The 26,486-nt window shown below is 45.4% G+C and overlaps 1 protein-coding gene across 1 annotated transcript in view; it reads left to right on the forward strand.

Annotated features, from left to right (window-relative positions):
* Positions 1 to 26,486, forward strand: part of Slit3 (slit guidance ligand 3) — a 568,745-nt gene that overhangs the window by 75,575 nt on the left and 466,684 nt on the right. The window contains exon 4 of the mRNA XM_076855688.2: positions 24,974 to 25,045. Coding sequence (XP_076711803.2) covers positions 24,974 to 25,045 — 72 coding nt within the window. The remainder of the gene's footprint in view (positions 1 to 24,973; positions 25,046 to 26,486) is intronic.

The following is a 26,486-nucleotide window of genomic DNA, read 5'->3' on the forward strand; positions in this document are numbered from 1 at the left end:
TCTTGTTATCCACACAACAGACACATTAAGATGTAAAGCACTCCCTGCTACTTTGACTCTGCATGCAGAGGAGACATGGTGGAAAGAAAGAGCTTCCTGTCGAACTTTGCACATATGACACTCTGTGCACCAGCATTCAAAAGGGGACACCAGAGATGTGGCAAGAGGCAGACAGCACCAGGAGCCCTTGGCTAGAGGTCAAGGGGAGGATGGAGAGGGGGAGCTCTGTTGGTGACCGCCCAGCCCTTGGAACAGAAGCACTGAAAAAATCCCAGCACGCGCCCCTCCGAAGAGCCTTAAATCCATTCAGATGTGTAACACTGTTGAGTGCAGTGAATAGACGGGCCTCGTCTTGGCATCTCTGTGGTGACTAATTTGTGGGCTCCCTGATTTTGTTCTGAGTTAAGTGGTCTTTATGTTCCAATTCTGGCAGCGCTGAACAGTGATATATTGTGTCCACGATTCTGCCCAGTTTATTGGTGCTCACATAATGACAGCCTGTTGAATGGGAAGAAGTAGTGCGTAAACAAAACAGCCGGGGCTGGAGGGGAAGCACTCATTTTCTGAGCCATATTTGCTCTGAGTCAGGAGATTTTCTTTGGTCAGTGTGAGCCAGGATTTTGAGCCCTGATGCGTTTTTGTGCTTGGAGCTCTGTAAGAGCTTCAGTTTGATTACACAGAGAAGTCAGCAACTAGCACAGGGGACCTTTGCCTGATAGAGAAAGTTCTCGAATCCCAGCCCCTTGCAGTGACTGGGGCGGGACCTCTGATTTGGAATCTCTGAAAAAAGCCTGAGCATGCATCATGGGGCAAGTATACTGTCCCACTAAACCCAAAGTGATTGATCAATACAAAGACAGGAGTAGAAAATAGAGCCAAGTGAAGAGTCAGATGCCAGAAGGGGCTGGGAGAGAAGGGAGAGTTTGGGGTAGCAGGATTGAGTAGGTCCACTGTGTTTCCTGAAGGTCACTGTGATTTATGGGTTCGCCACTGTACTGTGCTTTAAGGAGTAGGTTGATTGGATGAACCAGCTTGGAGTGGGCATATGACATGACTGTATTTCTCTTACCAAGTACACATATTTTTATTGACTCTATTGACTCCTTTCAAAATTGAAAGTGGAAGGTTCTATGTATTCATGGCACTATCAAGTATTAGAAGTTAGCAAAAGCTATGTACTCTCCCCTGCCTTACTTGAGTCCAGGGTCCCCTTCCCAAATGTAGTAATCATATCCTTTTTTTTTTTTTTGTATGCTTCCAGAAGTCATCCTTATACAAACTTATCAGGGAGCAGGGGGAGATCATTACTAGTAAGAGCCACCTTTATCCATAGGTGCAGAAGATAATCATCTATTTGCTATAGTTCAAGAAAGAAATTATCATAGCTAAAAGCTACATTTCCCCAATGCTTGCTATGGATCCAGGATTTTTTTTTCTTAACCATTTGAGAATTATTCTTTACATAGATTTTTTTTAAACCTCCAAATTAAGACTTTTCTTGCATTTGTTTAGGATCCATCTGCCAGTTTGCAATGAAGAGGGCTTGTCTGCAAGTAGGTAGATTTTAGCATCTTATTGCTGCCTATGGAGGGTCCCCTGGGGCCCTTGACCACACAGGGCATTGTAGTATCCACAGCAATGTGGGGTTCTAAGGACAGGGCAGGGCTGAATGATTGTGTCTGAAGAGGCATGCAAGGAGACACTACTGGAGAACTGGGGCCTGGATCAGGCCTCCATTCCCTTTGTACTGGCCAGCAGATTGTGAGTAGACTTGTTGACAGTGTAGGCTGGAGCAGTCATGGAATCCATGGCATCCATCTGTATCAACACACATAGAACATTAATGCTTTGTGGTTAGAGACTTCTTAAGAGGCTCTAAGAATGATGAAGGAAAAGACCCACAGCTATAATGGTGTGCCATTGTTGACAGATGCCTGTCTTTTTATTTATGGTGATAAACTGCTCCTATGATTTCATCTTGTGAATTCCCATGTTGCTGTGTCTCAACAGGAATAGGCATCCCAGAAAGTATCACCACTGGTTTCTGGCCGAGGCTGAGAAGCCCTCCCTCAGGCAGCTCCTCCTCTCCCATGGTGGGGTGGGCTCCTTGCTGCATGCCCCAGCCAAGCCCCTGCCTGCCTCCTCTGGACAGCATAGATAGCCCCTGGCACATGTTGAATGGACAGACAACAGGTCAACTACGGTCAGTAAGGCACAGATGAGGTGAGAGGTGCTGTCAGCTCTTGACAGAAGTCCTAGTTAGACCCCTTACTAGTGGTATGATGAATTCCATGGCAAGTAACTTTGAAGCTAAACCTTGCGACCAGATCCCAAGCCCAACTGCTTATTGAACTTCACCTGACCCTTTTCTTCCACAAATCTTAGGTGAAGTGTGTTTTCTTTTACTTCCATAAGTTTGGTGATCAGCAAGAGGGTCTTGGAGGCAGCTGCTCCATCTAGCCTGTTCCTTGTGGAATATGTCAAAAACTGAGCCCGGGGCACACTGATTAGTGACAAGAATAGCCCAAGGAAATAGTGATCTTTATTCTCGAGGTTTGAAGAACTGAGAAACATTTTGAGATTGGGATCAGATAGGCATCCTTTGGTCACAAACCTCTACCTGTGTGAAGGTTCCCACCAGTCTGCAATCTCCATCTCCTGGGAAGATGGACCTTCAGACTGCCCTCCTGGGACCAGCTAGCTTGTTGTAATTACAATCTTCCTTTATCACCACTTTGTCCCTTAGCTAATCGGCTTCCATTGTGTGGCAAGCAGGCGGAGCCTATGCATGAAACAAACGCAGGTCCCACAGTTTTCTCATCTGTCAAATGAGATTAATAATGGTCTGTGTGCTGAAGGGTTGTTGGGAGGATTAAAGTGGTTAAAAGCTATTAAATACCTACAGCACAGCAGGGAAGGCTAGGTAATGCTACTGCCATTGTTCTAGAAACTTATCCTGCCTCTGATGTCAGCCAGTGCCACTCATCACCACAGGAGTATCCGTCCTCTCGGGTGGTCTTCTCTGTTCCTCCTGGTTATAAACCACTGTTCAGCAGGGCTTGAGGTTGACCCGCTTTCTGTCTGCCTCTGTCCTTGGGGAATGTGTCCTAAGGCTGAGGCCTGGGTATGTTTGCTGATTTAATCAGTAGAGTGATTCCGGACCTATTCCATTATTTACCTTGGCTCTGGGCCTAATCTTGTCTGTCTTGAACTGTAAGTCCTAGAGGATAGGCCAGATCTGGTTCAAGTACTCTGCAGGGTTGAAGCCTCCCAAACATTTGGAGTGATAAATCTCTGCATCTGGGGAGGGCGTCCGTGTTGGTGGTATACTCCTCTGAGTTTTACCCATTTCATCCCCTCGTGAACATCTTGCTACCTAGATGGCCAACTGGACCATCATTCTGCCTCCTGCCTGGGATGCTGAGTTTTTAATAGCCACGGCTAGCATTAATTCAGAACTTAGCAGCTGCAAGGTCTCTGTTAACCACTTCCATATGCGTGGGCAAGACTCTGAACTAACCGATGAGTTGGCTCAATGGCTTTCCCATTTATGTAAATGAAGAAATGGAGGCTCAGAGGTGATGAATCACTTGCCCAAAGTCAGAGAGCTAGTAAGTTCAGAACCAGGGCTGCTGCACTCTAAACCCTCAACCCTCAATGCTTAGTTGATCACCCGGAGAGGTGGCTGACAGGCAGACCAAGGTTCAGCACATGGGGGAAAGGGCCTGGGATGCTGTACTTTGCACATGCTCCCAGCTTGTCCCTGCTGCTGATCTCTGGACCATGCATTGAGTGACAAGGCTGTAAACCAGGAAGCGGAATAGCTCTAGCTGGGTTTGTTGTCTGCTTGTTTTGTGGGTCTAGATGTGATCTCATACACATTGCCTGGCATCCACTGACCAACTCATGACAGAGAACATGGGGTTCTCTGCAAGTGGGGAGCATGGCTTCAAGTCTTCATGAGGCAGTGGCTCTACTTTTGGAATTTAGGCAGAGTAACCCCTCACTTCTGTTTTGTTTCATCCTGTTGGTTTGAGAGGAATTTTTTGCAGTTGTGAATAGGTCTCTTTCCTATATCTTTTTGGTCTCAGCTGGGCTTCTGCCTTTGGGATCTAAGGGGAGTCACCTTGACTTTTACTGGGTGCCCAAACCTCTTCTTGTTTCCCACCTCTGACCATGGTTTTATTTACCTTTCCATTCTCCACAAGATTCAGTCTACAGATGACTTAGCCCCAATTTTCCTTTTTCTGTCAAGTCTCAAATTGATTCAGCCTGCATAATATTTCTTTCCCCTCTTCTCTCCAAAATCCAGGGAAAGGGAAAAGGCCCTGATCACCTTTTAATAACATAGGCTATTATTATTTGATATCTGATATGTGAATTACCTACTTCATTAAGCTCTTGACCCTGTTCAGCAAAGGTAAAGTTGTTCTTGCTATTGGTCACACAGTGCACATAGGACCAAAAGACTTGCTTAAGGTCACCAGAAAGTAAGTGTTGGCTCCATATCAGAGCCCAGAGCCTAGCCCCTCTGCGATTTGCTTGTCTCCTTTCTCCATCTTCCACTCCCTCTGGAGGCATCTCCATGAAGCAAGTGTGTAGCCACTATTCACTCAACAGCTGTCAATAGCTTCTAGTATCTTTCAGCACTGTGGTAGATGCTGGTGATCTGGTGAACAGACATGCTCTCTACTTTGTGGAGTTTCATTTATTTAGTGATAATGTGTCTCATGTAGGACCTACTCCAAATATCAAAAGATGATGTATGTGGCACTTAGCACTGGTGCATACTACATATATGCATGTAATCTTACTCGCAACCGCATGTGGAGTAAAGGAGTTTCTTAGCATACCATTCAAGGCCTTCATTCCAAACACCCATGTGCCCCTCAGCATGAATTATTGTTCTTTTTCAGGTATAACATCCTCTTGCCTGATTCATGGCACTACCTTTTTACTGTTTAATATGACAGCCACTTAGCACATGTGACTATGGAGTGCATCAAATAGATTAAAGGACTGGAATTAAAATCTTATTTCATTTTAATCCATTTAAATTTAGACAGTACATATGGCTAGTAGAAACTCTGGTGGTCAGGGCAGGTAGTGGAAGACCAATGTTAAAGGATTTTAAAAGTTAATGAGAAATTACAGTCCTAGTAAGTATTACGTATGTGCTTGGTTGTATAAAGTCATCCTGGGCCATTTGACCTAATCTGGTGAAAGTGAAGGTTAGGGAAAGTTTCCTGAGGCAGTGAGCAAAGATCTGGGGCTATTAGATAGAATGTGAGGAAGGGCGAAGGGCACACGAGAGCAAGTGACACTTGGAGCACAGCCTTTGAGATTCCAAGGAAATCCGAGAGCAAGCTCCACTTTCTTCTCTTCCCTTTCCCAGTCTTTGAAATTTCCAAAGCAGTTTGTACCATGCTCTGCACCTGGTTAGTGCTGAACTAAATTTCAAGTTTGGCTGTGAGACACCACATAAAGGTTTCCCTTCCTAGCAGCTTTGCCCATTTTTTCCACAGAGATGTCCCCATAGGAGAGCCATCCACATTCAGTTCCATCTCTGCTCTGTGTGTTCCAGCCAGTAAGGAGTCTTGTCTTTTTGCCTTAAGGATGTTTTTTTTTTGTTTGTTTGTTTTGTTTTTTTTTGCCACATGAAGGGTGACATTCCCCATCCCAGAAAACATTTTGGGTGAACTTTGGAAAAAGATGGAGCCACTTCTAGGTGCTGGACCCACAGTGCAGCCAGTGCATTGCGTTCATTTACCTGTTCACTTAACAAGCCTGTGGGTGCCTCTTGAGAGCCAACACGGTTCATGGCTTTGAGGCTGCAGTGGAGAGCGGATGAAGAAATGCCCCTGACTTCATAGACCTGTGGTGGGGTTCCCCCATGAACTGCAGGCTGCAGCAGCCAAGGCCACTATCTCTTTCTCAGACCTGCTCAGTGTTTGTGGGTATGGTTTTCCAATTCTCCTGGATCACTGCAGAGTTCAGACAAGCTCCTCCATCCCAAGATCCTACTCTGAGCTCCCGATCTCTCCGCCGCGAACTTAGCTTTGGGATTGCCAAGGGCTGCTGCTGCACAGCTCCTGGGACCTGCACATAATTTGCTATATATTCTCTCCAGGAACTCACGTCCTGCTTACAAGTGGGGAGTGTGTGAATTCCTCAGAGAGCCATGTCTTTTAATAAGAAGAAACAAATAACTCCTTGTTTATACCCAGCTTGTGGCCCCCACAGTGATCCCTTATTCACTCCTGTGGCTCACAAAGGAGCTTAAACAAAGTTTAGATCCCCAAGGCTGGGGGAAGAGTGGGAAGTCTATTTTTTTCTTTTTTTAACCTACTCAAGGTCTTGTCCAAACGAGTTGTCACCAAAAAATGAAAGCCAGATGTTATTTTAGTGAGAAATAAATATGTGGCCAAGCTGCGGATTGAACCCGAGGTCTCCTCGGATGGTTTCCACGTGTGTCAGTAGCCCAACTCCCAGGTAAGAGGCAGCTCGCATTCTTTGTCTTGTCTTTTAACTGAAGCATAACAGGCACAGATGGCTAATGAGCAATTAGCATCCAAGCCACACATCCACCATGCCGATACCTATCGGCTCCTAAGTCAGATTCAAACCAGTACTGTGAGCTGCCAGGGGCCACAGAGTTCAGGTTGAGAGACAAACACTCTTGCCTGGAAGAGGGGAAAGGCAAATTCAGATTGAAAGTGCTGCCTCCAGCTCAACAGCGAGGGATCTGCTTTTGTTGGGAGCCCTTCCATGCCTGGGTAGCATACTTCAGATAACCATCGAAGAATTACAGATGAAATCAGGGCCTCGGAGCAAAGAGCGGCCCTTTGGGGTTTAACATTACAGCATGCTCTTCCCCAAGTCAGATTCAATGGTGAGCTTTACAGCCAAAGGAAGTGTTTTCAGTAATTGGCTGAATCTCCGTAGGAAGACCGCGGAGCTTGCTACTGCTTCCATCAGAGCATTTCTCATCTTTTGGATTTTTTTCACACTTTTCAAGTTCTGGATGTGATCTATTGTGCATTGGCCTTTGAAACGTGTCATGCTGGTATCAGAACTTCCCTTAGATGGCAGAAAAAAAGGTGAGAGAAAGAAAAAGTGTCTGGAGCTCAAAGGGTTAGTGGGGCCCAGAGCAAAGACAAACCTTGAGAAACATGGTTCAGACGTGGAGATCATGGATAAGAGAGTTAGAGGGCTGGGGAAAAGGATCTGCAATAGGTGCCCAGCCCCAGACTTGCTGGCGTGGCCCATGGGATGAGTAGGCCAAGGAGAGATGTGGGTTCAGCCTGAACACAGAGGTTCTGAGGAACAAACCAACCAAGAAACTGGATTCCAGGAACCAACAGGGACTCTTGGCAAGGCATAGCCTGTCTTCAAGATACCTCTCCGAGGTTTCCCCTATGTAAGTTAGTGTGTTAGCTTTCAAATACCTGAGAAAATCAACTTGGAGAAGGAAAGGTTTATTTTGGCTCTTGGTTTCAGAGGTTTCAGTCCACGGTTGACTGAGTCTATAGCCCAAACACCACGTGGAAGGCATGGTGGACCAAACTGCTTGCCTCATGGCAGCTGGGAAGGAGAGAGAAACGAGGACAGGAGGAAGAGCCTGGGCTGGGGACAAGATATATACTTCTAGGGCACACCCTCAGTGACATACTTCCTCAAATGAGGCCCCACTTTCTGTAGTTTCCAGCACCTCCCAATAATGGCATCAAATTAGAAATCCAGTTGATCCAATGGATCAATCCACTATGAAGTCAGAACCCTGATGATTCAGTTATTTCCCAAGAGCCCCACATTGTACATTTGTTACACTGTGGACGAAGCCTTTAATTCAAGAGCCTTTGTGGTACATTCTAGACCCAAACCACAACAATTGGGGATAATAATCGTTCATAGCTCATAGGATTATCGTAAGAATAAAATAGATTATCATTATGAAGCTCTTAAAAGGGCAGTACTTAACGAATATTATTATTGTTGTTAGATATGAGGAAACAAGACAATTCCTAAAGCATGAATTTGATTCTAGGAAAGAAGTTTTTGAACAAGAGTAGTTTGGCCTTGAAATGTAGCATTCATTTGTTCATGTATTTATTTAATTTTCTCTTTCTTGATTCAAGAAGTCTTTACTGAGCCCCTTTGATATGTGAGGCACTTGTCTAGGCCTGAGGATACAGAGGCAATCTAATAGGGGCTAGTAAACTGCAGCCTGAGGGACAAACACACCCACTGCTTATTATTGTGAATAAAGTTTTATTGGAACTCAGCCATGCTCATTCATTTTTGTACTGTTAATAGTTGCTTTTGTGCTGCATCTGCAGAACATTGAATGGTTTTGACAGACCACATAGGGACTACAAAGTCTAAAGTAATTACTGTTGGGCTCTTTACAGAAAACATTTGATGCCCTGTACTCTCTGATAAAAGACACAAATAACTAGAATCCTCTGTCACTGTTTTACTATACTGCAATTTACTCAGAGCAGAGAGGGTCAGATAGGCTTCCTAGAAGACATATCATCTTAGCTGAGATCTAGAGGCTGCATAGCACTTAATGAAATAGGGGAGAAGGGAGAAATATTCCAGATAGATGGAACAACATTTGCTAAAGCCCAGAAGTGAGGGAGTAAAAACTACATTCAAGAGTTGAAATTCATCCTAACTGGAGGGCATAGGACAGTTGACACAAGCTCTGCAAGTAGTTTTAAGAAGTTATGAGAGTTTTCTGAGAGCAATGGGGAGCTCTGGAAGGATTTTCAGCAGGGAAGCACAGGTTTGTTTTATAGAGAGATGCTTCCACACACTGTTCAAAGCATGGGGCTAAGAGTTGAGAGGGAGAGTGAGGACTAAGGAGACCAAGGGGCAGTGGCAGTGGAGTTTGAGAAGGGAATGCTATAGAGACGTGAGAAGGCCCAAAGCACCATGGTGATAGGTGGCCCCAGAGGGAATGTCAAGTAGAAATGAGTGGATCACGAAAGGAAGCCATTCCCTGAGGGGGCGACTACTGGACAAAAGCAGATTTGGGAGGAGGAAGATAACTATGCCCAAGGTGGACTTGCTACGGGGTCATCTACAGGGAGTGTCAGGTTAGGTCCCTTCAGGCCAACATGTACCATTCATTTCACTGCTCTGAGACCCAACCTTAGTATACTAGTGTAAACAGCCAACCTACTGGTACCCCACCCTCCTCCCACCCCAGCCACACACAAATTGGCCCCATCTTCTCCCTCAGACTCCTGTGACTCCAGAGGGCTGCTCCAGGAACACTGGCCTTGTTCCTGGGGTTTGTTTCCACTTCTTCAGTGCTTTCAGGGCCTTGCAGAAGCCTTTTGTAACCACTGCCTCCCAGAGTGCCTCCCCTGAGACAGGTCACTGGGCACGGAATGCCTTCTGTCTTACACTGGGGGAAGACCTCACATATAGTATCTCCTTCTGTCCTTGATGTTGACTTTGAGGGATGGGGGTGGCTGTCCTACCTGGTACCACATATGGAGCACTTATTTTTTATCCAAACGGGGCACTGGACACTCTATATTATCTCCAATAATCCTTATAACTCCCTTATGAGGGAGGGTTTTATATTATTCTCATATAATGAGAAGTCTGAGTCTTGGTGTGTTGAATTGGCAGACTCTCTCCGTGTTGATGGTTTTGTTCTAAACGCCAAGGGGATGATGCCCTGTGTCCTAGATCTTTCCCTCTTACATGCCATCTTGATAACTTCCTATTATGCTCAGTGTCCCAAGACACTGATGGAACATCTTTGATTTATTTATTTGATGCATCTTTGATTTATTTATTTGACAAACATTTACTATGGATGTGCCCAGGCACTGTTCTTGGTGCAGAGAAATTGTAAGTATGGGACAAATCTTTACACCCTTTAAACTCATATTTTAGGGGTAGAAGATAGTTAATAAACAAAAAAAATTAAGCAACCTATTAAATACATAATAGGTCAAATCAATGATTTGACAAATAATGAATGGGGGGGATAGGGATGGAACTGCAATATGAGTGGGGCTGTCAAGGAAAATACCCTGGAGAGAAGGGTATTTATGGCAATAAATTTAAAAAGCAGAGATGTTAGCTAGTGCAGTATCATAGGGATGTGTTTTCTTGGAAGAGAGAAGCAAGAAAGAGAACCAAGCAAGCGTGCAACCCGGTACTTTCCAGGAAAAGCAGAGTGGCCAGGGGCTGGAGCAGAGTGGCAAAATTGGAGAGTGTAGGGGGTGAATTTTGAGGGCATGGGGATGGGGAGGTGGACGGATCACGTAGGGATATGTGGCCCATTGTAAGGGCTTTGGTTGTCATTCTGAGTGAGCCAGGAGTGGGTGGAGGGTTTCAGGCTAAGGTGTGGCTTTGTGTTTCACAGGCTGGGAACAGTCACCGCAGCCTCTAGTAGAAAATCAGATATAAAGGGTAAGAGTGGAGCAGGGAGGCCAGTGACGACACCTGCAACCCCCCTCGGTTCTTCTCCTCTATTAGTCTGAGTCAGTTTTCCCTTCTCACCAAACAACCTCCAAATCTCAGTGGTTTAGAAAATCATACATATTCCTCACATTTGGGTTAGGGGTTGGCTGGGTTTGGCTGATTTCAGCTGGTTTCAGCTTTGCTTAGATGCACTTGGATTCAGGCTGTAGATTGGGTTTGGGATTTTCCTTGTGACTCATGGAGTTGTCCTTGGGTTCAGGGCTGTCCAAGGGGTATTTTTCTAATGGCAAATGGAAGAAGAGATGAGATCAAGCCAAGTCATACGAACATTTTAAAAACCTCTGCTCACATCACATCCACTTATCTTCTATTGACTAAGTCCAGTTACATGGCCAAGCCCAACACCACTGGGGCTTGTGAATATATAAGGTCCACCTTAAGAAGAGAGGCTGCAAAGTTGTGTGGCCAGAACCCCAGGCATACAGTTTTGTGTCAGGGATATAGGAAGTTTGGGGAACAGTAAACCAAACTGCCCACCCTTCTGCCTGTTCTAGTTATCCCATCAAGTGTGCCGCCAGGTCAGGTCTCTCTCCTCCTGTTTCTTCCATCCATTCCCAGCTCTGTCCACCTTGACTCACATATTGACTCTCACGATGATCTCCTTCATTTTTGCCCCCGTCAATTTCTGTTTCCACCCCGTCCCCACATCTAGATTGCTGAGTTTTCTTCTTGCTCTAGGGCTTTCTTCACACCAGCCTTACTCAGGAATCTTCAGGAACAACACAGTGTTTCTAAATGCCAGAACTTTCTGAAACCTTTTCATGGGCTTTGTCAACCAGTGTGACAGCTGTACTGTTATCACTTATTATTTTTGTTAGTTTGATTTGAAGTCAACTTCCTTTTTTATTAGCCTTTCCTTAAGTAATGTTGACCATGAAGAAATGATATGTTCTATAAGATCATAAGAAACATGATTCAAGTGAAAGTACGTATATATTGTTTTTTGTGCTCTAAAATCTTGAGAGGTGTAACAACAGCTTTTTGGGTCCAACTAGCCTCTAACTGGCTCTTACCTTCCTCCAACCTGTCATACCCCTTGTCTCTACCCCTCTCATCTCTATCTTTCTCCATTGCCTAAATCATGATAGCCCCCAGTATGTGCATTCATTATAGCTTTGCCCTGAAAGACCCAACCCTTTTCTCTCTGAGTGTCCTTCAAGATTTCCTCCTCCCCAAGTCTCCTCGCCCCTCACTGGCTCTGTCTTCCTGCTTGGCTCTTGCCCCTCACCTGATCTTCCAACCTGGAATCATTTCACATATATGCATCTGACCAGCTTGGGTCACAAACACTCCAAGTCTCACATAACCAGCACCACCGGCTCCTTCATTGTGCCCTAGAGTTCTTCCACCTTTGCTCTGCTGGTTGAGACAGGTGTTGTTTCTGTGGCATTTCATCTCAGCCTTTGGATAGGAATTCTCTGTCTTTTCTCCAGTTTCCAATCCTTGATTCATTCATCCCTCTATTTCAAAATGTTCATCAAATATTCCTTCCTCCATGAGGCACAGAGACGTCCCCAGATCCTGACTTCCTTCTTTCTTGGCACATGTCCCTGTGGCTGTCAGGGGGACCTACCTTCTTTCAGTAGCCTGCAAGTTCTATTAAGGGGGAGGTCTTGTTGAATTTTGGGTCTCAGAGATGACACAGACTAGGTTCTTAGTAAACATTGAGTTTCTTAATCAATAGGTAGTTGAGTGACTGGAATTTTGTTGTTTCAATGGGACAGTGGGTTGTTCTTTGAGAGCAGATCTTGCCTTCTCTTTTACTTCTTTCCTATAGTATCTGCTCCCAGCTAGGCAAAAAGCAGGTGCTTGACAAATTTGCAGTAAGATAAGTTGCATAATGTCATAGTCCACTTGGACTACTGTAACACAGTGCCATAGACCGGGTGACTTATTAACAATAAATTTATTTCTCACATTTGTAATGTCTAGGAAGCTCAAGGAACCAGCAGATTGGGTGTCTCGTGAGGACCTGCTTTCTGGTTCACAGATGGTGACTTCTAGGTGGTCCTCAGATGGTGGAAGCACAGGGCATCTTTCTGGGATCTTTTTCAGAAGGGCATGGTCCCATTCATGAATACCCCACCCTCATGATTAATCATCTCTGAAGGATCTCACCTTCTAAAACCATCATCTTTGTTAGAATTTCAACATCTGAATTGCGGGGAGGGGATGCAAACATTCAGATGCTAGCACGTAGAAAATACAGGAGGCAAATAAGACTGACAATAGATGCTGCCAATTCAGAGAGGCTAGAAATTTCTGGTTCAATTTTAGCTCTTTCAGACCTAAGCTATTTTGAACATAAAATTCATCATGAGTTTGGTCACTGAAGGTGAAGGAGTGTGCACTTGGAGCCCTTTGCCTTCATCCAAAAGTGAAAAGGTGTAGCTTACTCAGGGGAACCAGTTCTGCCCACTCTACGCTAGTTTTACATTTGGCAGTGGTGTCAAATTCTTTTCAGGAAAGAACTGGTGGTGTGTGTGTGTGTGTGTGTGTGTGTGTGTGTGTGTGTGTAACATAAAGCAATAGGGAGAGACAGTGGTCCAGAGGCCAACACACCTGGAACCTATTTGTGGGGATCACTGGTTCAGTCCACAGCTTGGGTCATTCATTTATTTCTCACTAAGTGAACATCTGGGATTCAGTTTTAGCTGCCAACAAGTTTGGATGGGATCTCGAAGCTGTGGTTGGGATGTGGAACTGCTCGCCTGAGGTGGGACTGAGCGAGGTGAGTGGGCTCTTAAACTGTTCTGCAGACTTCAGCTCAAATGCAATAGCCAGAGGGCTGAGCACTCCTTCACATGCTGGAAAAGCATTCACAAAGAGGGACCCAGCTAAGGAGGGTTCAACCAGATCAAAGCAGTAATGCATGCTGGAAAGTCCCCCTTTTCCCCTTTCACCCTGTTCCCTTTCCATCCTATAGTTCTAATAATATCCAGGTATTTTCCTTTTCCAAGGGGGGGGGGGAAACTTCTTGGACTTGAACCAGGAAGGAAATGCTATCAGAAAGTAAAATTCTAATTAGTTATAGATGAAAATTGGTCACAGATAATTACTCTACATTCCTTGGCTCATGCCTGAGAAGGCTTAAATATCTTTTTTTCTTGCTAGATATGGAGATATATATCTAAATGCCTAGGTAAACACAGAGAAGCACACCACCATTAACAAACCTTGCGGGATATGAGTGTTTAGAACAAAAATGAAAGAGAAATTTGTCACTCACAAGCCAGGAATGCCTGTATCTTTGGCTGTCAGGACATTTTTTTCCCCTTCTCACTTTATACTTATTCAGAACATAAAGAAAAGGCCAATGGGTTCAAGCAGGATCATTTTAAACAGTACCTTCCAGAAAATTTTGCTGAGTCGCACCTGCCCTCCCTGACATCCACTAGCTAGAGTATTTCTCTTTCAATTTGCATCTGTCAGTTTCCTACCTGTGCGGGTCGAAGGGTTTAGAGATCCGATGAAGGGCCTGGAATAACCCAGAGAGGACGTGGGGAGTCTGACGGGCTGTGCTCATGCGTCCTATTTAGAACCAGCTTTGCTGCATTGTTTTGTGGATTTGAAATGTTTTTTAAAATCCTCATAGCTGCCTAAAGTATTTTTCTCTTAATTCTAGTAGAAATGACTCAACGTTAACTACAGGCTGCACACGTGTATTTAATGTCTTGATGGGGCATGCTTTTACAGAGTAAAGGTCAAGTCCAAGGAATTCTCCATCTCCCTTCCCAGCCCCCAACATTGCTGTTCCATATTTATTCCTAAGCAGCACAGAGAAGCAGGAGTAACCTTTGGGGCCTTCTGCATTTTCCTCCAGCACCCCTTTGCTCTGCTGGTATAGAACCTCTCTTGGTACCCGACCTGGTGCAGGGACCCTCATGCTGGCTCTGGTGTCTCTCTGTTCTATAGCCACCCCTGTCTTCCACCTCATCCCCTCTACAAGTGAGGTGGTAAGGGCCTTGTGCCTGAACTCTCGGGATGCCCTTGCAAGCATGTGGACAAGTGCTTCATCTGTCTTCTTGTCATTGTGACCCTCTGGCAACTTGGTTGCAGTGGTCCCTAAGGTTCCTAATGAAGTGCTCTGATTTTCACAGCCAGATGTGAGAAAGGCAGCACAGGGGAGCTTGGCAGCAACACATGGCTTATAGCACTTTGAGCTGTTCACAAAGCTTACCATCCATTTGTCCTTAGTACTTCTGTGAGATAGATGAAGTAGGTGTTCATTCATTCACTCATTCACTCATTCATTCAAATCAACTAAGCAGCAAATATTTGTTGAGCACATGCTGGTTGCTAGAAACTGTTTTAAGCTTTGGGCTTCATTGAACAAAACTTGCCACAATCCCTCTCATGGCACTACATTTGAATGGATAGTCTAGGTAGGTATTATGATCCCCCCCTCTTTTTTTGGTACCAGGGATTGAACCCAGGGGTGCTTAACTACTAAGCCAAATTCCCAGCCCTTTTTTATATTTTGTCTAGAGACAGGGTCTCACTAAGTTGCTTAGAGCCCTGTTAAGTTGCTGAGACTGGCTTTGAACTCATGATCCTCCTGCCTCAGCCTCCCAATCTGCTGGGTTACAGACATGTGCCACTGCACCAGGCTATGATTTTCATTTTTCACATGAAGAAACTAAGACATAGGGAGGTAAAATATCCAAATATGGGTCCTATCCATCTCTCAGAGTAAGAACAATAGAACAGGCAATCTTAGAAATTATTTCATCCAGACCACTGATTTGATTGATGGAGGAAACCAAGACTCAGAGAGGTGCTGTGGTTTACACAGCCACATAGCTCTGGAGCAGAGCTAGGATGATATGGTACAGCTCTCTCTAACTCCTAACCTTGTGCTCTGTTTAAGACTTCTGAGACCCTGCAGGGACCTACCAGTCATACTCTGTTTTCTTGTCACTGTGCCTCACTGCCTAGGGACCTCCTCTTCTTCCTTACCCTGCATGTACTTTATGACCCATGATTACTGTGAGCACATTCCCTCACCCTTCTACCCTCCCCCTCTTCCTCCATCATAGTTACTTGGGAAAGCCTGAACCTTGGCTTGATTCAGCCTGTGGTTGTCTGTCCCCTCTCTCCCAGGGAAATTGCATGTGACTAGAGAAACCGCATGCTTATCTGGACAACCTTGCTCACATCTCAGGATCACTAACTGCAGTGGGTGCCAGCTGACACTCCAGTCCTTCCTATGAAGCCACTCCACCTCCCCAGTCATCAGGACCTCCTCCCCTCTTGGAGAATCTGGCTTCCTTTATTCACTGAGAACTAGAATTGTCAGAGTAGACTTCACAGGCTCCCTCTACCATCTCTGCCATGCCCTGTCCCCTGACCTCCGCATTGCCTGCTCTGGCCACAGGTAACCCATCCTAGGCCCGGCCAAAGGCCATTCCATCCCTCAAACCTGGAATCTGCCCTCAATGGCCTATTACAAAGCCTCCTCTTAAAGTGTCTCTGCACCCCCTGTAACATCAGCCTACCCTCTCTTCTGGACCATTCTCATTTTCATATAAACATGTCATAATTTTCTCAGTCTCAAAGAAATAAAAGCAATAAAACCTCCCTTGAGCCCATGAGCCCTACTCTCTACCAGTCCATTTTCCATCCTCCTTTTTACGGCAAAATATTTCAAAATCATTGCTTTTCCTTGTTTGTTCCTCCTGATCTTTCTTTCAGTAAATAGTTCCTGCTAAACTAAATCCAACATCCTCCTTAGCTTTTGCTACCTATAGCAGCAAGTAAAAGCCATATCCTTCCCTCCTTGGCTGTCTTTCCCTTGTTGGAGCCTTTTCTTTGTGTGGCCTCCACAGCTTGACTCTTGGGCATCTCCTCCCAATGTACTGGTAGTGGTTTCTTCCTCTCTCCATATCTGGTGGACAAGGACAAATGTGGCCCAGGACTCTTGCCTTCTTTGTCTTTGTTTCCCATGATGACCATATCAGATTCATGCTTTTAAATGCCATCTGCATCTTTCTTGCTCTTATCCCCAAAGCCCAGATTTCTATTTCCAACTGTCAACTAGGCATCTGTACTTGGATCTATATAGCACATAAAATTTTACCTCCAAATCTTCTCCCTGCCCTCCAACCCTGTTCTACCACTTGTCTTTCTCCATCGTGTGTGATAGAAGTTCCCAGTTTTTGATGCACTGGCCTCAGCCTTATCCCTCTCATACCTCACTTCTAACTCATCGGCAGATCCTGTCTTTTGTTCCTTCACATGATTTCCAGAATTTGAGCACTTCTTAGAACCTCTGCAGCAGCCACTCTAGGAGCAGGGTAAAGAGCATTTCTAGAGAAGGAGGCAGCACATGCAGAAACCCGGAGGCAGGGAATGTTGCAAGACTCGAGTTTCTCAGGAGGGATCTTGAGCATGATTCTTGAGCCTGGGGGGCTGCTTGCCTGTTGGCCCCTTTATAAGATGTGGGGTCCCTCTGGAGACCTGAGCTTTCTCCTTGGCCAAGTGGTCTGACTGCCTAGAATGGATCTGGCCAGCTCTAAGGCTGTGTGTGACTCTGTTAAGTTGCTTGTGCATTGTGTCTGCAGTGTGTGCAGTGTGTGTGCATTCCCAAGCGTGTGCAACTTTGTGCTTTCTAGATTTGTTTTCCTGGAGTCTGAGCCCTCAGTATATTGACATCATTCCCTTTTCAGTCTCCTGGGGGGTCTGCAGTGACCTATGCTCTTGACTTTGGTCCCATGTAAAGCAGCTGTTGGTTGTAGCCTCTGGGGTTACCCTGTATTGTTCTAGGCAGAAAAGACTTAGGCCTTGTGGGTTAACAACCCTGGAACCAGAGCAGAGGATGCTCCAGGACTTCCGCTGGACCTCACAGAGTCAGTAGCCTCTCACTGCATTTGCATGGACAGGCTGCAGGCCTTCTCCCCTTCCTTCCTTCCCTTCTCCTCTCTTCCTGGGTTCCCAGCTTCTAGTTGCAGGGGTGTTTAGGCACATGACAGCAGCTGGGGGAAGGCAGGCTTCAGTGTGGATGTGCACTGCATTTCCCTAACAGCTGTGTAATTGGAGGGAAATTGGTCCAAGGTGAGGGGTAGGAGAGTGCAAAAGGGGCTTTGGAGGACTTTATGCATATTTTCTTTTCAAACTGAGATCCTGAGCTGGTCTCAGTAAGGTGAGATTCTGGGACAGCCCCAGGGTTCTCCAGAAGTGCTTATATAGGTCACCTATATGGGGCACCTGGAACCACCCATAAAGGTACACAGGACTGAGAACACATTCAGGGAGGTTGGAACGGATAGGCCTATTAGGTCTGAGAGAAACATAGAGATGCTCTTAATAGATAGCTCAGGATTCCATACCTTCCCTAAGCAGTGATTTTTCTGGGACCCTCAGAGCCACCTTCTGAAACCAGTGGGGTCAGGGCCAGGGAGCAGGTCTTATACAGTAAGGCCAACCATGTACAGGGTTCTAATCTATGTGGGCACAATTTTCCCAGATTTAACATAGACAAATAGTCCTTGTTTTTGCTGTCTATTCTGGGATTGTTAAGCAACTTCCTGGTCAACCAAGCATCAAAGATTTAAGAAAACAAAACAGCAGAGGGGCTGAAATCACAGGTTTCAATGTTTGCCTTACTTATATGCTATGTGACTTTTGATAAATTTTGGAACCTTTCTGTATCTCAATTTATTCTTTTAAAATAATAAGCATAACAATTTGTACTTTAGGAATTGCTTCATGCTGGGTATGATGGTGCATGCTTATAATCCCAGCTACTTGGGAAGTTGAGGCAAGAGGATTGCAAGTTCAAGGACAACTTAGGTAATGTGTCTCAAAATAAAAAAGAAAATAAATAAAAAAGGCTAGGAATGTAGCACAGTGGGAGAGCACCTCTGGGTTCAATCCCCAGTACTATAAGAAAGAAAAAAAGAGTTGCTTAAAGAGTGAAGGGAGACAGTGCATACCAAAAACCCAACACAGCCCTTGGCATACAGCAAGTACCCGGCATTAATAGAAAAGAGGAAGGAAGGCAGCAAAGACAAGGACAGAGAGGCCATTGCTGGTGTTTAGTTCTTCAGGCATATTGGCTGTTACGATAGCTTTCACCAGATACTCAAGGGTGCCTGTAGATTTCCCAGGATCCTTTGCAATTAAGTGTGTGCCATGTGACTTGTTCTGGCCAACAGGCTGAGAACACAAGTGATCTGCATCATTCCTGGGCCAAAAGGGTTAAGAGCTGTAATGCATCCTCCTTCCTCTCCTCCCCTGGCACTGAACCCTGGAGGCCACGTGTTCTCCACAGCAGTATGTGAGATGGAACAAGCTCTTTATGTGAGCAGAGAGTAAACATTTATTGTGTTAACCAGTAAGCTTTTGGAGTTCACTTATTACTGCCTTGCTGACCAATATTGTCATCTGTGAAGGAGAAATACCTGTATTTCTGAGCTCCTGGGGCACCTCTGGAGAATGACAATGTTAACAGTAGCTGCTACCACTATATTTATTGAGCCCTTGAGAAGTTCTGCCAAGCCCTTTGCAGATGTTAAACCATTCAGCCCTCCCAGGTATTCTGTGAGGTACATGTTCTGTTATTATATAATAATTGTGTTCCTAAAATAAGCTGCAAGTTACTTTTAAAGGAGGTTTTCATAAACAACTTCAAATAAAAAGACTGCTTTTGGGCAAGAATTTTAGACTATGACAAACGAAGCTAGTTGTCCATTGGAAATATCAAAAATAAAAGTTTTTAATTGCTATTGGGACACTTGGAAGTTACAAACTAAAAATAATCCGTTTTCAAAAAGCATAAACCAACCTAGATGTCATTGAGCACATGCTGAATACTGCAGAAGCCAAAGCTCAGTCAACCTGCTTCTGAACCATGGAAATAAATTTGGGATTTGTCTGTAATTGATGTTAAAAGGAAGCACCATTATATATCAGTAAAGATGTTCTGTGTTACCCCTTCCCCTACTAGGAAAAGGAAGCTACAGGCAGAGAACAGCAATCACTTGACCAATGTGGCCAGGCTTGTCAGCCTGTCGGGAAGGCTTTCCCACCACAACAAGTGTGGAAGTTGTCCCTGATCATGAGAGGTGTCATCCAGCAACCACCACAGATTGGGTTGCTTACTGAATTGATTAGGTCACGTTAAGTTTATGTTATGAAAATTTGCATAGCCAAAAAAAATTTAAAAACCTAAATTTGTTTTATTTGACAGGTGAGGAAACAGAGCAAGTGTAAGGCCATTGGCAAACAGCTAATGGACACAGCCCAAATCAGGGCTCCCTGAAGTTCAAGTTTTTTGCCTTTGATTTATAGTGACATCTTTGGGTCCTTGTGGTTGATGGTGCCAACTCTGAGTTGAAGTTTAAGACCTCCTCTGTAGTTCAATTCTACCCTTGCCCTGCAGTTTGCTGTCATCCCTGTGGCTTCCGGGCCAGGAGCCTCTCCATTATCTCTCTATTGAAGGTGATTTGAAGCTTCTGCTCTAAGCAACAAAGCCTCTTTGTCCCTTGCTGTATAGACATGTGGGTGTTTCTGAAAATACCAGTAAGTGGGCCTTGCTAAGGGAAGTAACTAGGTTTGGTACCAAAGAGAGCTGCTTTGGTGACCTTGGGAGATTAGTGCACTTTGACCTCCTCTCTCCCTCAGGCCCTCGCCCCTCAGCTGGACACTCCACACCTCCCTGATAAAAGGGAGGTACTTGCCATGTTAAGCCTGGCCCTTCAGCCCCTCGCCCTGTCCTTTCCCTACCCAAGGGGAGCAGTGAGCCCACCTTCTAACTTGGCTGGTCTTGAGGCAGATGAATCTGGAAGCTGAGTCTCTGGGAATCCTGTCCTGCTCCACAGAGAGTGGCTTCCTTCATCTAGCCCAGGGGACAGTTGACCCCTTAGGCTCCCTAAGTTGGCCACTCTTGCCTTCTGATTTATTCATAAACTTGGATATGAACACTTCCTGAAGGTTCCTGTGAACCTGGCACTGTGTTGGCTGCCGTTGGGAAATAAGGGCTGTGCAAGATTTAGTTCCTATTCTGAAGGACCCTTGGAACTTAAAAGGAAGATGAGAACTGCACATTAGGTGATAAATCAAGACAGCTTATAATGAGGGGCTGAATTAAATATCATCATTTTACACAGCAGTTAAGAACACAGGTTTAGCATTAGGCATATGGCTTCAAATCCCATCACCATTATGTTTTGGTGGACTTGATTTGGGGCAAGTGCCTTATTTTTCTCAGACCTTGGTACCTTATGTGAGGATAATAATTGGACTGGCCTCTGGGCATTTCTATGGGAATTCAGTGAGATAGTACATGCAAAATGCTTTGTTCAGTCTTTGACTCATGGTTGTAGTTTTATTATTAGGTATTATTTGTCAAAACATATTTGAAAGATCTCAGTGGTTCAGAAATTCTGAATCTAAACACTCACCTTCTTCTTGGTATTCCTCCTTTCTCTGTTCCTTTCCTAGATGATTGGTTATTTTGACTGATCAACTTCCCAAGTTGGCTCCTGGGAAGCCACTTTTAAATACCTCTGTTCCTGCCATTCCCTCAACCATCACATGCATTCAGTCGCAGACCCTACTCATCAGACCTCACAGCTGTCTCCCACATCTATCACCACAGTCAGCTTTAACCAGGTCTTACACAACCGTGTTGGATACTCAAGAGCCCTCTTAACTGATCTCCGTGCTTCTGCTTTTACCCTTTTCCAAACCAAGTTTACTGTTACTGGAAAGAGCTTTCTAAAATCCAAACCAGATGGTCCCTCCCTTGCTCAAGCCCTTTCTATGGCTCCTTATTACTCTCCGTAAAAATCCAGGCCCAAATCCCTTACTGCAATCCACAAGGCCCCTCATGATACAACCTCTGCCTACTTATACAACTCCATTGCTCATGTTCTCAAGTCTCCCCCATGCTCCAGCTACGTAAGCCTGCTCCCCAAATGTTGCTCAGTCTCCTGGCTCTCCATAGATATGCACATACTCAAGTCCACAACTTTCTGTCCATCTTTCTTGGAGAGTCACATTCATCTTCCTGTAAACAGGACTGGGCCAGCTTCTCCTTCTCTATGTTCTTAGAACACCTTTGCTTATAACAGTGTGGTTTGACTTTTATTTTCACATCTGTCTTCTCCACTAGCATGGGATGTTCTGAAAGGAAGGGATAGCATCTTACTTATCCTTGCAGGTTCATATTCAAAAAGAACTGGAAAGATGGAAGGAAGGAAGGGAGGCAGGGAGGGAAGGAGAAATGATGGATAGATGGATGGTATTTGAATGAGTAGATGGAGGGATGGATGAGTGGTTGATGGTTGGCTAAATGGATGAATTAATAAAGTGGCAAAAATGTCTAGAGTGCTTTCCATACCCAGGTATGTTCAGGAAGGCCTTCAGTGGTTCCACAAAGTCAGGGCCGTGAGGCTCATGGTTCAGGTTGAAAAGCAATGTGACTTTGTAGCTCAGCAGCCAGTGGAGCTTTGATCTGGATGCTCCCCATTGTTCCAGTAGGAAAGCTGTGAAGTACTCTTGATCTTAGAGGGAGAGGGGACACCTTCGTGGGCTTTCTCCTGTCATGGACCTGACCCTTGTGCTGTTAGCTGACCATAGTTCTGTCCTTGTAGGGGTTCTGTTCACTCCTGCTCAGCCTCTGGGAATCACAGATTCACTTCCAGTTGGGGCTGGAGACTCCTAGCCTGGACCAGGGTAACAGCAGCAGATGACACAGGTGCACTGTGGCCAGTAGCCACCGTCTGCAGCCCAGCGCTTACCTAATCCTTTCTCAGAGCAGTACATTTCATCCCACTCATTTTTCTGCTCAGGACAATAATTCCTGAGCAGCACATGGAAAGTGCCCCTTATGTACCTTGGAGCCTTTGTTGGCTCTTCAAGGAAGACTTCTCAGCCCAGCCTATTCTCTAGTGAACACGAGTAAGTTCTGGAATAACCTGAAAATACGGAATCAAGCTCCTGCTAGGAAGAGCCAGCGTGTGACTTGCCCAAGCTGAAGTGGAAAGGCCCCTGGCATAGGACCCGAGCCCAGCCTGGCTGCCCCAGGATCCCCATTCAGGGCTCAGGAAGCAGCAGGCAGAACTCCATTGGCTAAATTTGGTTGCATTTTTATTTTTGTCCAGCCACAAATACCGGCAAAGAAATGAAAATGATTCCTTCCCTTCCGGGAGCCTCAGAGCCAAGCTGGTTTTATTTTTAGTTCCAATTCTGGTTTAGGGCTTTGAGCACACTAAACACCCTACCCACTTCAGGCAGCGGCCACCAGAGTTTAGGATTTTTGCCTAGACTGGAGTCTTGGATGTCTAAATGGAACTCTTACCAAGCTTTGTACATCTGTGACAATAGAGGGTGGTTCCAGACAGACCCATATAGAGACCCATTTTTTGCCTTGGGGACCTCCAAGAAAGTCCTTTCCAGGGAGGGCATTGTGCGCAGAGTAGATCATTGTCTGGGTTGGGGTGGAGGAGGTGGCAACCCGGATGAAAAGTGGAGAAAAATGAAGAAAGGCAAAGGAGCAGGAAGCTGTCATTTATTGAGGGATTTGAGTACCATGGTGGTTCAGAACCAGGACTTTGGAGTCAGGCTGACTATGCCCAAGCTCTGCCCCTGTGGCCTCTGGGTGTCCTGGGCCCCTCCAGATTCTGAATTCTTATATAGGAGGTGGAGATATTAACAAGGCCTGCTTAGTCATTACTGCAGTTAGGACCGGCTAATGCAGCATGTAGCACAGCCTGTGACACACGGTCATCACTACTGTGATGAGTATGACTCGGTCATCACTACTTTGATGATTTTTGCCATCTCATGGCAATGCATAGGGTCATTTAAGACAGAGAACTGAGACTTCAAAGGCTAAGTAACTTGACCCAGTTCTACAGTAAGAACATGATAAAACCCGGCCCTGGCTAATCCCAAAGTTATAACGCCAAGCCTTCTCCATGGCTCATGACCTCCACCTGTTCCAGAGAGGATTAGCATGGACTATCTGGGAACTGTTCTAATCTAAGAACTGGATCCTACCTCAGCCTTTCACTTTTGTGGCAGGAACACACAAAGAGAGGCTACCAGGGGTGGTGGGAAGAGCAGAAAATAAATTCACAGACAGAAAACAGAGCATGGATTGCCACAGCCAGCAAGAGGGGGAAATGGGAGCAAAACCCCAACTTGGGAATCATGTGTGAGGGAAGGAGGGAGTGTGGACTTTGGGGCCAGAAGATGTGGTGACACTTACCTTTCCTTCAGCCTCAGTTTAGCTCTAAGATGGGGGTAGGACAGTTACCTCATGTAACTAGGTGTGTTTCATTCACTCCAGCTGGAAAAATTCTTCCAGCTTCTGAACCGTCTTTGGCCTGGGAAGTTAATGGACACTATTAGATAGACGCTTAAGTGGTTTGTGGGTTCATCTGTAAAGACAGAAGCACTTTCCCTGAACAAGAGATGAACAGATGCTAGGGCAGAAGAACATGAGCTAGCAAGGAATAGGGTCTCCCTCTTGGTCTAAGATCCCCAACACAACTTTCACGGAGATCACATGATGGTTGTGTGCCCTGGAAGCTCTGGTGGCCTTCTTTTCTGTGACATTTAGCATTGGCCATTCCCAGCAGAGACCTGCCCTGGTTCTGTGGCCATCATCCAACACTGGCCATCCCTACCAGGCTGAGTTTTATATCAAGCTACCTCATGCCCAAATGTTGGTCCCTGATCCAGGTTGATTTCTATGTTAGGCATGGTGGGGGCAGTGCCGAGCACCCACAGTGCTGGAAAGGCCCATGAAAATGTTTTATTTTCTTTTAAAATTTGAATAGAAGTGAGTTCTTAGATTGAAATAGTTACATAACGTAAAAAATTTTGTTTTTTACAGTTGTAAAATATAATATGTAAAAAGTTCTTATGAAGAAAGCGGCCTACAAAGGCAGAAGGGCCAAGACCCAGGAGAGTCATTATGCTGCCTTGCTCTGGTCCAGAGAGCCAGCCTGGCAGGAATTCCATTTGGTCCCTCAACCCACAGCGATCTGCCTTGACCTCTCCTATGTTCCTATAGCAACTGCCACCCATTTAGAATCTGGGATGCTTTCTCTGGTATTTAATTTGTTTCTGGAGTCCATTTTACATGTCAGTTCTATCACTTGGCAATAACTACCCAGAGCTCATGGGGAGAAAAAGCCCCAAAGTCCTCAGGAAAGAATGCTGTGATCAATTAATGATGTCTGTCCCAGACTCATGACAAATGAGGGAGTGCAGCACGCGTGCTGGGTTTATGCTTACGACTGACCTTGGCCTTGCATCTTTGTGGACTATAAAGCCCGGTCAACATGGTATATGCCTTACACATGTTGAACATCCATATTGAAAAATCTAGAGAGTCCTTTTAATACCTGTTGATGGATGGATGGATGGATTGAAGCAGTATCTGCAAATACTCTTGATCCGATTTAATATGCCCTTGACATCTTTTCATTCTTCTTTTCCCCTGTAGGCGTCTCAACAAGAATAAGCTCCAGGTCCTTCCAGAATTGCTTTTCCAGAGCACACCGAAGCTCACCAGACTGTGAGTAGCCTTGACTTATGTTCTCCATGTGCGCCTTCCCTAGCGTTATTGATGTGCAGATTGTGGTGCCTTCATGTGTGGCACCCTCTGCTATGTGGATCTGCTGATTCAGCCCTGGTGTGGAGACTAGAGCAGGGCTTGGAATGGGGAACCTCCACCCCCATATCTCCACGTCTGGTTTCTTGCTCTTGCTTTCAGAGCTCAGGGGCTTATGTGGCTGATGAGGTCTCGTGACGCGTGGTAGTTGACCCTCCCATTGCAAGGAGGGAGGAAACTTCCATTTTACATGCGTCTGAACTTATTTCAGGGGAATTCTAAATGGGGGGCTTGGGTGAGTTGATTCACATGAGGCTGCTGGTGGTCTCAGGCAAGACTGGGTCAGGCTAAATGTTTCCACCTTCCTGACATCTGACTGGAGGAGTTCCTGCCCATTGCTTGCTGTCTAGCATTTCTAGTTCAGCAACTATGGGTCTTGAGGTTGATGGTTTGATGGGAAAATAAAGAAGCACCCTGAATTTTGCTTTACATTTTAGAATGGTCCAGAATACAAAGTGGAGGTGGGCAGGGAGATTCGGAGATGCCCTGTGTGTTTATTCATTGTGAGAGTTTAAAGCTTGGGAGCTGGAGATGCAGGGTATGGTGGAGGCTGAGTTGTGTGTCATGGGTGTTCATTGACACTGAACAGCTCCATGACTGTGAACCTGAAATGCTGCTGGCAGTGACCAATATAGATCTTGGGGTGAACTGGGCTGCCCAGGGCCCAACTCTGGGAAAGAAGTAGTGACTGTCTGGCTACTTAGCACTCATGACAAAATGAGGGAGTGCAGGTGCTGAGAGTTACAGCGTGGCTGGGGTAGAGGGACCTTGTGTTGTGGCCACCATTCTTCTTCCTGATGGCTGTGTTTAATGCCTACTTATGCAGTCAAACAATGCGTGTAAGGCTCTGGGATAAGCTAGAAAATATGAAACACATGTTAGTATGTACACTTAAGAATGAGCTCTGAATTAGAAGTGTGTATTTATATGTGTCTATACACAGACACATGCATATAGACTATGTGCATAAATGTATTTTCAAAGGAAATTGTTGGAACAAAAACAGGCCAGGGATGGTGGGTATTCTGGTGGAGCAGTGTCTTGCTTTCTCTAGGGTGTACCTGTTCTTTGTCAAGGTCTTCTTGCTATGCACACTCTTTCTCTGGCAGGGTCCACCTTGCTGACTTTGCTAAAAATAGGAAAGGCCCTGACCCCTTTTCAGACCTCTGGTGCTTCCCCCTGGAGCAAGTACAATCCAGAAGCCCGAGTGTCTAGCAGGGCTGGGTAAGCATGCCAAGGGATGTACCAGAAACCATTCTGACTTTAACTTCCTCTTCCCTGTAAGGTCATTTGTTTGTATCCACAGGGGACTGATTCCAAGACTCCTATGGATACCAGAATTCCC

This window comes from Callospermophilus lateralis, chromosome 5 (assembly GCF_048772815.1).
Source record: "Callospermophilus lateralis isolate mCalLat2 chromosome 5, mCalLat2.hap1, whole genome shotgun sequence".
Classification (NCBI taxonomy): domain Eukaryota; kingdom Metazoa; phylum Chordata; class Mammalia; order Rodentia; family Sciuridae; genus Callospermophilus; species Callospermophilus lateralis.